Source organism: Carcharodon carcharias, chromosome 1 (genome assembly GCF_017639515.1).
Source record: "Carcharodon carcharias isolate sCarCar2 chromosome 1, sCarCar2.pri, whole genome shotgun sequence".
Lineage (NCBI taxonomy): Eukaryota > Metazoa > Chordata > Chondrichthyes > Lamniformes > Lamnidae > Carcharodon > Carcharodon carcharias.
Genome location: NC_054467.1, coordinates 67,477,096 through 67,490,502, shown reverse-complemented (window position 1 = coordinate 67,490,502; position 13,407 = coordinate 67,477,096). Strand labels below are relative to the sequence as shown.

The following is a 13,407-nucleotide window of genomic DNA, read 5'->3' as shown; positions in this document are numbered from 1 at the left end:
ACACAATTCCAGGGACACTCTTGCAACTATTGACACACTCCTGGAGGCCTTGTCCTAGTTTCCAAAAGAACATATCAGCTATCTAGATGAAAACAGTCTTTTCCTTACAGAAAATTATTTCTTTATTGTTAACTTAATAAAATAGTATCTGTTCCTTCATCTCCAACAACAACAAAAACAACAGCTTATATTTATATAGCAACTTTAACATAATGGAACATCCCAAGGCGTTTCACAGGAGCATTAAAAAACAAAGTAGGATATTGAACTGGTTAAGAAGATGTTGGACAGAATTTTACACTCACTTGTGGGTGGGTTTGCAGGCGGGGGTCCCGTAAAATGCCATGGGCATCTTTCCTGGTGCATACCTAGTTTTGTCCCTGCCCCTGACATCATTTTACAAGTGGCAGGAGGAGGCATCAGGCCCCACCATTCTGCCAACTGGAGCCCTAAATTGGCCAATCACTGGCCACTTAAAGGCCAGTAATACCTATCTCTGCCACTATTTCATGAGTGACAGGCTAAGGCCGGTGACGGGTGGAAAACCTGGCAGTTAACACTACTTAGGCATGTGGTGGGAAGAGGGGGGTGCCTGTTTTCTGGGCCCCCTGTTATCGGAAGCCCCACTCTTATGCTTTGATAACCACCTCCCTGGTACTTCCCCTCCTCCTCTTCCCTTTCCAACTCAGCCCCTGATTCTCCTCATGCCAGCCTGCCAGCCTAGCACTGATGCTACCCTTTCCTATTTACCTTTCCATGCAATTCCAGCAGTGATCCACATTTGCACCTGTTGCAGCCCCAACAATAGCTACCACTCCCTAGTGACGCTCCTGGGACCAGAGAGCTGCTGGCCATTGATTGGGTGGCACCTCTCAGAGGCAGAGTTTCCTCCCCAGATGGGGCAGAAGTCTCATCACCGGGCAATTATGCTCCAACTGATGTTAAATTCCTGCGGGACAATGGGTCTGGGTGGAAGCAGGTGATACGCTTTCTTCTACTCCTGGCTAAGCCGCCCACTTGGTTCTGCAAAATTAGGTCAGATGACCAAAGGGTTGGTCAAAGAGTAGGTTTTAAGTATCTTAAAGGAGAAAAGCGAGGTAGCGAGATGTAGGGAGGGAATTCCAGTGCTTGGTGCATTGGCAACTGAAGGCATGACTACAAATGGTGGGGCAATTATAATTGGGATAGCACATGTGGCCAGAAATAGAAGACTGCATATTTCTGTGGGTTGGAGGAGATTAGAGATTGGGAGCGGTAAGGCCATGGAGGAATTTGAAAACAAAGGTGAGAATTTTAAAGTCAAGACATAGGACATAGGACTTAGGAGCAGGAGTAGGCCATTCTGCCCTTCGCTTTTGCACCACCATTCAATAAGATCATAGCTGATCTGGTAGTGTCTCAACTCCACTTTACCATCTGTCCCCCATAACCCTTGACTCCCTTGTCTATCAAAAATATGACTATCTCTGCCTTAAATAAACTCAATGACCCAGCCTCCACTGCTTTCTGGGGAAGAGAATTCCACATACTAATGACCCTTTGAAAGAAAATATTTCCCCTCATCTCCAGCTTAATGGTAAATCTCTTATTCTTAAACTGTGTCCCCTGGTTCTATCCGCTCCCACAAGTGGAAACATCCTCATGGTATCTACCCTATCAAATCCCCTGGTTGCTTCTTTACTTTGAATCACAGGAAAATAGCATCTTATATGTTTCAGTAAGATCATCTCTCATTCTTTGAAACTCCAACAGTATAGGCCCAACCTGTTCAACTTTTCTTCATAAGATAAGTCCCTCATCCCAGGAATGAGTCAAGTGAACCCATATCTTTTTTCAAATAAGGAGACCAAAATTGTACAGAGTATTCCAGATGTGGTGTCACCAAGGCTCTATACAGCTGCAGTAAAACTTCCCTACTTTTATATTCCATTCCCCTTGCAATAAACGCCAACATTCCATTTGCCTTCCTAATCACTTGCTGTACCTGCATACTAACTTTTTGTGATTCATGTACTAGAACACTCAGACCCCTCTGCAGCACTGAGTTCTGCAATTTCTTTCCATTTAAATAGTATACTGCTTTTATTCTTCCTGGAAAAATGAACAAATTCACATTTTCCCATTTTATACTCGTCTTCCAAATTTTTGCCCACTCATTTAACCTATCTATATCCCTTTGCAGTCTCTACCTCCTCTTGACAACTTACTCTCCTAACTATCTTATGTCATCGACAAAGTTAGCTACCATACATATGGTCTCTTCATCCAAATCATTGATGTAAATTGTAAATAGTTGAGGCCCCAGCACTGGTCTCTGTGACACTCCACTTGTTACAACTTGCCAACCTGAAAAAGACATATTTATCCCTACTCTCGGCTTCCTGTTAGCTAAACAATCATTTTCCATGCTAATATGTTACCTCCTACATCTTGTGTAGTAACCTTTGATGTGGCACCTTATCAAATGCCTCTTGGAAATCCAAGTACACCAAATCTACAGGTTCCCCTTTATCCACCTTGCTTATTACTTCCTCAAAGAACTCTACAAAATTAGTTAAACATAATTTCCCTTTCACAAATCCATGTTCACTCTGCCTGATCACATTATGATTTTCTAAGTATCCTGCTATAACCTCCTTAATGATGGATTCAAGCAATTTGCCTATAACAGATGTTAGGCTAACTGGCCTGTAGTTTCCTGCTTTCGCCTCCTTCTTTCTTGAACAAAGGTGTTAGATTAGTTACTTTCCAATCTACTGGGACCCTTCCAGAATCTGAGGAATTTCGGAAATATATAACCAATGCACATAACCATACTTCCTGTAAGGCCCTAGGACGCAGGCCATCTGGTACTGGGGACTTATCAGCCTGTGGGTCTAATAATTTACCCAGCATCTTTTCCCTCGTGATGGTGATTGTTTAAATTTCTTCCCTCCCGTTCATCTCTTGATTTTCAATTATCTTTGGGAAGTTTTCTAAGTCTTCTTTCATGAAGACAGGCACAAAATACCTGTTCGATGCCTCTGCCATGTCTTTGTTTTCCATGGTCAATTCCTCAGACTCACTCTCTTGAGGACCAACACCAGCTTTAGTTACTCTTTTCCTATTTAAATAATTGAAGAAACTCTTACTATGTGTTTTTATATTACTAGCTAGCTTTCTTTCATACCCTTTTTTCTCCCTCTTTACTTTTTTTTGGTCATTCTTCATTGGTTCTCAACATTTGACCAATCTTCTGACCTACACCAATCTTTGCAGATTTGTGCAGTGTTTCTTTCAATTTGATACTATCCTTAAAATCCTTATTCATCCATGGATGATGTACTGCATTACATTGCATGACTGGGATGCAGGTCAATGTGCACATGGGTGACAAGGGAACAGGACTTGCTGCAAGTTAAGGCATTGGCAGCAGAATTTTGGATGACCTCAAATTTATGGAGAGTAGAATGTGGGAGATCAGCCAGGATTATATTAGACTGTCGAACTTAGAGATAATGAAGACATTGATGAGGGTGTCAAGCAGCAGTTGATCTGAGACATGGGTGAAGTTTGGCAATGTTACAGAGCTCAAAATAGGTGGTCTTAGTGATGGCATGAATATGAAGTTGGAAGCTCTTCTTGGGATCAAATGTGACACCAAGGTTGTGGGTTAATCTTAAACTGCTACCAGTAACCGCTCTATGATTTTTATGAACTCTGCATTTGCATTTTATTTGCCTATTAACCTTATCACAAAAAGTTAAGTCTAGTAACTAACGGCGCAACACCATCATAATGATTATCAATCAATCTCTCCAACCAGAAAGTGAACAATTATAAGTGTGGATTATCATTCCTTCACACTGTGAATTGTTTTAGGAGATTTTAAAAATGTAAATTTGAAAAAAAAGTCTTTCCCTTTCTCTATTTCTTTCATTGAATCCATTTGTTCTTTCCCTCTCGTTATTTCTCTTTCTGTATCTGATTTGACGGTGAATTCACTCACTCTAATTTACCTACCTTCTCAATCTTCCTTCTATTTATTTCTAAAGCCTTCATCGTTGGTCCCGTTATTCACCAAGGTCCCAGATGCCTCGTTGCCTTCGCTGCACCATTATCAGCTCACGCTTCCAGCAAAAATGTGGGCAAAAATTTTCAGTGTGCACAATCAAGTCTAACTAAAAGAGCATACACTCCATCATAATCTGACCCAATATTCAAAGGTATCAGGTCACTACTTACCCACTTTCTGCGATGATCTCTGGAGCGACATATGTTGGTGTGCCACACACTGTATACAGTGGCCCATCCACCACAGTCGCCAGACCAAAGTCACCCAGTTTCAAGGACTTGGTGCCATCTACATATTCACACACCTATTGGAGAAGAAAAAAAGTGCTGAATAGTAAAGCGTACAATTAGGCAAATGTGACATTACTAGGTGAATTTTGTTTTAGTTGAAAGATTTAATTATTATAGCCTTTCAATATTTTTCCCAAAATATTTTCAAACACAATGATTGTACAATTCTTTTCTCTTGGCTATATTAAAGTCCAATGTGGAGCTTAATGTCAGCTAATTCTGATGCAGTACTCAAATTCATTCGGAATGTGCAAAATAAAGCTGCCTTTTTTGTCAAATGATGACAAAAAGAACAGAGGAAATTGTTACATTTCAACTTCTCACCAGAGGCTTTCTTCACATTGAAGACAAAAATCAGCTCCTAGAGGCAAGCACTGTTACTTCCTATGACTCAGAGAGTAACTTAGTATACAATTTAGAAGAACAGAATGCCAATGGTGAACAACAGATCTGCTGAAATATTGAATTTCTACTGCGTGCCCACATCGTTCTGAGTGATCCGAAATATGTTCATACCAGACTGAATTACCAAACAGACTTTTCAGAAATAGAAGTTTTTACAGTACAGTGAATACAGTAAGTTTTTCAGGTAGTCCACCCATCACCTTAGACATTCACTCCCTCCATCACTGACACACAGTGGCAACATTTCTTACCTCAGGAGTTCATATCTTACCTACATGTCCGCTGTATTTGGTCACAATGGCAACTAACTAGAACATTAGAAATATTTAAAATGTATATTTCTCATTTTTTTACTCTACTGTCTTGTCACATGCAGAAAAACCAAAGATCCACAAACTTGGTGTGGTGTCGAGCTTCTTGATTGTTGATGGGAGCCGCACTCATCCAGGAAAGTGGAGAGTACTCCATCACATTCCTGACTTGATGGTGAGCAGGCTTTGGGAAATCAAGAGGTAAGTTACTCACTGGAGAATTCACAGCCTTAGGCCTGCTCTTGCTGAGGATCTATTAGTAGTGTGCAGCAGAAAGACAAAATGAAATTCCTACCAGGAATGCTTCATAAAATAGAGCCAAGACTATATGCCACCCTTATAATTTTTAAATACAATGTAGTTATCAGCCACAAAATCTAACAACATCCTGGAGGTTACCATTAACCAGAAACTGAACTGAACCAGCCATATAAATACTGTGGCTACAAGGTCAGAGGTTGGGAATCCTGCGGCGACTAACTCACCCTGTGACTCCCTGAAGCTTGTCCAAGGCATAAGTCAGGAGTGTGATTTCCATTCGCCTGGACGAGTGCAGCTTCAACAACACTCAAGAAACTCGACACCATCCTGGACAAAGCAGCCAGCTTGATTGATTACCCCATCCATCACCTTAAACATTCACTTCGTCCACCACTGACACACAGTGGCAACAGTGTGTACCACCTACACGATGCACTGCTGCACCTCACCAATGCTCCTCTGACAACACCTTCCAAACCATGACCTCTACCACCTCACATATAAGGACAGCAGACACATGGGAACACCACCACCTGCAATTACCCTTCCAAGCCACACACCATCCTGACTTGGAACTATATAGCTTTCCCGTCACTGTTGCCGGGTCAAAATCTTGGAATTCCCTCCAAAACAGCACCCTGGGTATATCTACACCACATGGACTGCAGCGGTTCAACACCACCTTCTCAAGGACAATCAGGGATGGGCAATAAATGCCAGTGTTGCCAGCGACACTCACATCCCATGAATTTTTTTTAAAAAGCAGCAAGTAAGTCTGGCTTTCCACTGGAGTATTGCTTCCTGAGTGTGATTGTTTGCAAAATATTTTTGTGAATCGAAATTCTACCAACAATGCCTTCGCCGCATCCTTTGGATTTAATGGGAGGATGGTCAAACAAACACTCGTGTCCTTCTTGAAGCCAGCTCCACAAGAATTCGGGCAAAATTCCTGCAAAATTAATTTTGATGGATTGGACATTGCGTCCAGATGGCTGAAAACCGTCTTCCCTGCCAGGTCCCATTTTCTCGACTCTCAAGTGGCCAATGTTCCAGGGAGGAGAAAGAAAATACTTCTAAGAAATTCTGAGCGCTCTCCTTGAAGTGTGGGGCAGCATTGACCTTAATGACTGGGGGAGCTTGCTACCAAGCGAACAGAATGGCGACAACTTGTTCATCAAGTTGCATCATACTTTGAGTCAAAACGTTTTAATGATGAGGCACAGCAGTGGCAGAGAAGGGAAGAAATGGAAAAAAATTCTGCACTCTGGATCCCACTACTTCCTGGAACACCCTGCCCCATGTGCCCAAAGATCTGTGGTTGGGGATCGGCCTGTTCAGTCACATGAAGACCCTTGGCAGAAACTCGCAGCCCTGAGTAAACGTCATCCTCGAATCGAGGGACAGCCGATGATTTTTGTATCCAGCTGTGCAGCAGCTGAATGGCTGTTCAATGTCAAATCTTTCAGCATTTCCTTAATTTTTACTTGTATAATCACAATAGTTAAAGCCTTGCACTCAGTGCACTTATGTAGAAAGGAGGGTGACTGGTGATTACCACTGATTTCACATCAAACCCGACAGGAACTTTAAGCTCTGAAGGTATTGAGAAAAACATGACAAGCAGATATGGCCATTTAACAAATGGTGCTGACAGGATAGTTCTCCTACCATATACTCAAAAATGAGTTTATAATATTTGTAATCTCAAAATGGTTAGTAATGCTGCTGACAAGCTGGGTTTTATTTCATCTGATGGCACCCCAGCTGTTCTTGCTCTCATACCTCATCTGGCATACTTAATGGTGAGCGAAACAACTTCAAAGGATGTTAGCTTAATTATTATTTTACATTTTTTTGGCTTCACTTAAAGGCCTTTGACAGATTGTCTGGAAAAATGGTAATTCATTAACTTGTGAAAAGCTCACGTCTCTGGGTTACAGTTTTGTCAGTACTTAAAAGAACCATAAAGGACACAATGGTGTGATACTTCCCGTAGTTGGTGATAGAGGTGGGCGGGTAGCTCAAGGAACAAATGTTTCTTTGTTGTTGGTTTAATTTGTTTTGTTGGTGAACACACACAATAATTCTCAGTGAGTTTCCGGATGGGCTTGTTGCCTGTCATAATGCACACTCCTATTCTGGCACATCAGCGATTTCAAGCAGTCTTGTCCCCATGTCTGATCGTAGCTCTGCCAGTGACAGGAAAATATAAAATTACACTATCTTCCTAGCCCACATATATTTTTGATAGCATTTCCCCTCTTCTTTCTCTGAGCAGCAGCATTCACTCCTAATGTTGTAAAGATAAAACTGAACATGCAATCTGGTAGCATCTTTGGACAGCGAGTATTCCAATACAACTGTCTTGATAAAATTGTGACTTGTGTTCTTCTTCTAAAACCAATAAAAAATATAATCAGAAAAGAACCTGGGCTCAAGCCTGATAAGAAAGATAAGATCAGGAATTTTGTCATGCATTAGAAGGATGTGGCCTGAACAGAGATCTGGCCACCTGGAGAACATTTTATTCTAAAGTTCTTGACAACTTGAAGCACTTTATCAAAAAATGTAGCACTAGCCTAAATTGAAATATAAAAATAAGAATGTACAGAACTGGGAAAATGCATTTCAGTCCATTTGGTCAGTTTCAGAATACAATTAATTACCAATATTCCTTAAGTGATTTTCATACCAATTTTCTGTTGAATTTCCTTTGAAAATGATTGATATAATCACCCTCAATCACCTCCCTAGGCTGTTTATTCCAAACCCTAATGGTCCTTTGTATGAAGTAGTTTTATCTAATCTGTAGAATCATGTTCCCTTATCTGAGCTTCATTCCATTCTTCCTTGTTGACACTGTTGTTCTCCAGATCATGATAAGCAGTTTCTTGTAAGAACATAAGAAATAGGAGCAGGTGTAGACCATTCAGCCCCTCAAACTTGCTCCAGCATTCAAAAAGATCATGGTTGATCTGACTGTGGCCTCACTCCACTTTCCTGCCTGACCTCTGTAAACCTTGACTCCCTTGCAGATCAAAAATCTGTCTCCTATTGCTGTCTCCCACAGCAAACCTCAGATCTGCTACAGGTATCCTTTCAGTGTCGCCAATTATTCCTGTAATTGGGCTCTTTGTACCCTATCATCGGAAGTATATCTTTGCTTCTCAATTTCTAGTTAAAGGATAGCAAGACCCAAATACTGTTAAGTAAAATCCGTTGTGCTAGATTTGGTGGGGGGGAAGGGTTCCTGCCCCCAGCCTGAAAGTCAAGGGTGAGCTCTCCTCTGCTTCGCTGGCTCACAGTGCAGCCATTTAATGGCTGTGGGGTCGTTAACTGACTTGAGACTAGGCACCTGCCCCCATCAAATGGCCAACAGCTCTCTGATCCCAGCAGCGCTACCGGGAGGGGTGACCACTGTGGGATTGTAGCCAGTTCCGAAGAAGGTATGCTGCGTTGGAGTTGGGACTTTGAAGTTAGTAACGGCAAGGCCGGCAGGCCTGGAAAGACTGGGGGAAAACGAGGGGAGGTAGGCAACCAGGCTGGCAGGGCAGCACAGAAGGGGGGATATGGGTGTGGGAAGACCTTGAGGAGGTGGCCTCCATAAAGGAGGTAATCCCCCCATCCCCTGACCCACCAACTGGTCCCAGCCCAATCACTGAAAGCTATCAGGTTGTACACTTTGTGTAGGCCTCTTCCACTGCAGGTAAAATCCCAGAGGCGGTGGGTGGAGGCCCATTAAATGGCCATTAATTGGCCACTTAAGCGCCTCAATTGACTCACAGACCGGAAGGCCTCTCGAAGTCTCCTCCACTGCTGTAAAATTTCGGTAGGCACCCAGAATGGCACCTATGGCATGGTGCCCAATTATACAGGCCTGCCCATCTGCCAAAACTGGGCTGTAAAATCCAACCCTTGTGTGTGTTGAATATCATGGTCGCATGTGCCACAGCAAACATGTTTCCTATTTTTAGAGGAGGGTTGATAAGCACTAGTGAGGCAAAGCGAATTGTACACCAGAAAATTGGTTTGTTAAGCATGAAACATTAACTAACAGAATAGCAATTTCCTATTGTTTCTCATAACATCAAAAATGAGAAATTATTCAAACTTTTCCCTGGATATGGGTCTATCGCTTTTTATAAATCAGTTTCGCTAACTGTCTGGCACTTTCTTAGAAACTGAAGCCTCTCTGCCTTTACATTTTTCCAGAAGTAAAGACCCATTGCAGAGAGAAAACCAAAAGCTTAACCTCTTCTCTGCCCAGCTAGTTTGCCAAATTGTTTCTCAAAGCTATCACCTCAAATAAGGAACTCCTTTACCTGTTGTGAGAAATATGGCAATTCCTTTCCAAGGGAGGCCTCCCGCTGTGCTTAATGAATGAAATCAGTTCTACATTATATGTATAAATTTCTCTGGAATGTGCTAATGACATCACCCCTTTACTGTATTAATAACAATTTGCAAGAAACAGTTTCAAGAGGGTGGGTCGGATTTTGCAGTCCTGATTTAGGACTGGATGGGGGGAAAAAAATGGCAGCCAGACCGCAGATCCAGAAGTGTTACCACATTCCCATCTCCAACTATTTCCAGTGGTATGAAAGTCCTGCTGGCTGGGATGAAATTGAGATTACAATGTTGGAAAAATTTCCAGCTCCCGATTCCTGCTACCATGATGAAAATCCAGCCTAGTATGTCAGGTAGCTGAGAACTTTCTGGGTGTTAATCCCTTTTGGCCCAAATTTAAACTTAGCCAACATCATGATATAATACATAAAAGTATTTCAAAATCAGTTTCAAGCCAATAGGCAAAAATCTCAAAATGTGACACCTTCAGTCTTTTCCTGTGCTGTATCCTGTAGCCAAACGTTATTTAGCCTAGTCCTTTCATGAATATAAAACTATGCACTTGTCTACATTGAAATCCATTTGCCATTTCTGTTGTAAGGTATTGGATACCATTTGGTCGGTCTTAATGAAGACTTCGTTGTTTTAAGTAGGTTAGCTGTTTGTATTTATTAACTACAAGAACTATATACATATATACAGTAAAGGGTTTAAGGTTTGCTGGTGCACACAGCTCTGTCCAACACCAGACTGACCCCTAGGTGTGGGTCATGTGTTCTCTTACATCACTGTGTGGGCAGCACTGTACTCAGTCCTACGTCAACCTCATATTTGCCAGGCCCTTTATACTACAATTTCTTAGCTTCACTCCCTAAACTATCTAGGTTCCTCTGCACCTGATCAACATATTCTTCATTATTACATCCATGACGTCTCACTGCACCCCCCTTGCACCTCCCCTCACCTCGCCACCACCACCAAATTTGCTGGTTTTGTTTCTCTTTGCACTTCCACATCACTGGTAAACAACAAGAACAGCAAAGCTTGCAGCACTAATCTTTGGAACACGCTGAAACCACCATTCTGGGGTAATTCCCTGCATAATCACCCTCTGTCTTCTTTAACATCATCAGTTTCTAACGTTCTTCAATAACTGACCTTAAGTTGTGCTTTTCTCCCTTTGGAATATTCTTTGACACACCATCATAGCAAAGATCTTGCTGAAATTAAGGTAAAGAATCTCCATGGGAGCTCTTTAATTCAAAAGCTCCAATGACTCCTCAAAATTTGAATAGGTTTATTATGTACTTCCATACAAACTTATGTTGACTTGCCCTGATGACACTATGTTGCTCTAGTTGTTTGAGAGAGAAACAGCAGTTTCTTGCATAAACCCTGAAGGAAGGAAGGTGCCCGGCAGCAGATGTCACAGTTCTGCAATTACCCTTTCTGTTAACCTAGACCCTGTAACTTTGGCAGGAGACCAGCAGAAATTCCACAGAATGGCGTAAATAGCCATTACCGCTGCTTCTGAGAGGGCTTCCGTCTATCTTCCACTGAAGCTGCAGGGCGAGATCAGGGGAACGCCTGTGGAAATTATATTCTCTGATCACTAACCTTTTCAATTACAACCTAATGGAGTCACGATTTGGAAATATTTCCCTCAAAACATAAAGGATTACTTTAAAGGAGAATATAAGAAAATACATTGAAAAATGCATTTCTCAGTGTTGGATGATTGTACTGTGTGTGCTCCGTTAAAACATTAAAATCAATGGGGAATGCAGTTTGCAATTAACTAAAGCAGGAACCAATGTGAATACTGATAGATGAATATGAAGTATGGAACTCTGTGATAGAAATCATGGACACAGCTGTCTACTTTGTTAAAATGAAAGATATTAGGATGGTCATGTTAGCAAGACTCTCGACAGTATACAGCTGGGACACTGTTAATGTCAAAATATCTCAAAGCTTAGCTGCTGCCAAAGAAAGCCTGCAATTATTTTCTAGAATTATCTTAGATCTCTGCAGCTACCTCATCCATATAAACGTACAGTGGCTGGGCAGAAAATCAATGGCAAGCGTTATCAGTAGTTTATAGTGATTGAAAAAAGTCAAATTGAATGGGATTCTGGGACCTCTGCGGGTGTTTTGGGATCACAATCTATAATTCCATCAGTGAAAACAAATCCATTCCTGGGGTTCAAGCAATACTATTTCTGGCATTGGAACAAAGGTTCAGCACGGTACAAGTACCTTAGCTGTTGTGCTCGCATGTGCCACTGGGAGTCAGAGTGCCTCCAAACAGCAAGCACCATATTTGTTCCTTCTCTACCCCAGACTGTAAAATCCAGACCCTCCGCCTGGATGTGAAAGAGCACAGAGGGTAGGATAAGGCAAAAAAAAGACAGCTCATGTCAGATGCCCAATAGCTCAATACAGTAGAAAGCTGAGAAAAATAGAGAAAGGACAGGGAGGAAATTAAAAACAAAATTAGGGTAACTCTTTCAAGTACAAACATGTTTCCATCTGTTCCTATTCAGATGAAGTTACATTGTTTCATAGTTTGCCATTGTGAGATTTGAACTCTTGATCTTGGGGTTACAAGCCCAGTACCATAAACCCTGTGCTGTTGGCACAATCTGATCCACAGTGTCCTTTCTGCCAACATTTGGTTCCAACTCACTTGACTCAGTTGCATTCTCATCCCATTGAAGTTGGCTTTCCCCCAATTAATTATCCCTGCTCTGTATTGTGCCCTGTCCTTTTCCATGACCAACCTAAACCTTATGATACAATGGTCTCCTGGAGGCTCTCCAAATGATAGCTGATCCACTTGGGCAAATTCATTCCCCAGAACCAGGTCCTGAAGTGCATGTATGTCCTCTTGTTGGACTGGAAACATACTGCTGCAGAAAATTATCTTGAATATATTCAGGAACTCTCGCCTCTCTTGTTCCTTTGTACTATTCCTATCCCAGTCTATATTTGGATAATTGAAGTCCCCCATTAATATTACTCTATAATTCTTGCACCTCTCTGTAATTTCTTTGCAAATTAGTTTCTCTGTATCCCTTCCACTAGTTGGTGGCCTATATACTACACCAATCAATGTTATTGCACCTTTTTCATTCCTTGCCTCTAGCCAGAGAGATTCCGTCCTTGACCCCTCTGGAACATCCTCTCTCTTCAATACTGTAATGCCATCTTTAATCAATACTGCCACTCCCTGCCCCCCAACTTTTCTTCCTTTCCTGTCTCTTCTAAACATCTTGTACCCAGGAATATTTAACGTCCAGTCCTTCCCTTCTTTGAGCCAGGTCTCTGTTACAGCAATAATATCAAAACCCCATTTGTCAACCTGTGCCTGTAGTTCACTAATCTTATTAACCACACTCTGTGCATTCACATACATGCACATTAGCCCTGATTTAGGCTTTTTTACTTACCCTCTTACTCTGACCCCATCTAATGACTTACTAATGCTTACTCTAATTCCATCAAACTCTCCAAGTATTCTATCTACCTTGATGCCACCCAACAGGCACTATCACCTAGAAGGACAAGGGCAGCAGATAGATGGGAACACCACCACCTGGAACTCCCCCTCCAAGTCACTCACCATCCTGACTTGGAAATATATCGCCATTCCTTCACTGTCGCTGGGTCAAAATCCTGGAACTCCCTTCCTAACAGCACCGTAGGTGCACCTACACATAGGCTGCAGCGGTTCAAG

General features: G+C 41.9%; 1 protein-coding gene across 2 annotated transcripts in view; it reads right to left on the bottom strand.

The window, feature by feature from the left end:
* dclk2a (doublecortin-like kinase 2a) overlaps positions 1-13,407 on the bottom strand; it is a 670,049-nt gene that overhangs the window by 268,292 nt on the left and 388,350 nt on the right. For both annotated transcript variants that reach the window (XM_041199370.1, XM_041199378.1), the window contains one exon: positions 4,225-4,358. In XM_041199370.1, the coding sequence (XP_041055304.1) occupies positions 4,225-4,358 (134 nt within the window). The remainder of the gene's footprint in view (positions 1-4,224; positions 4,359-13,407) is intronic.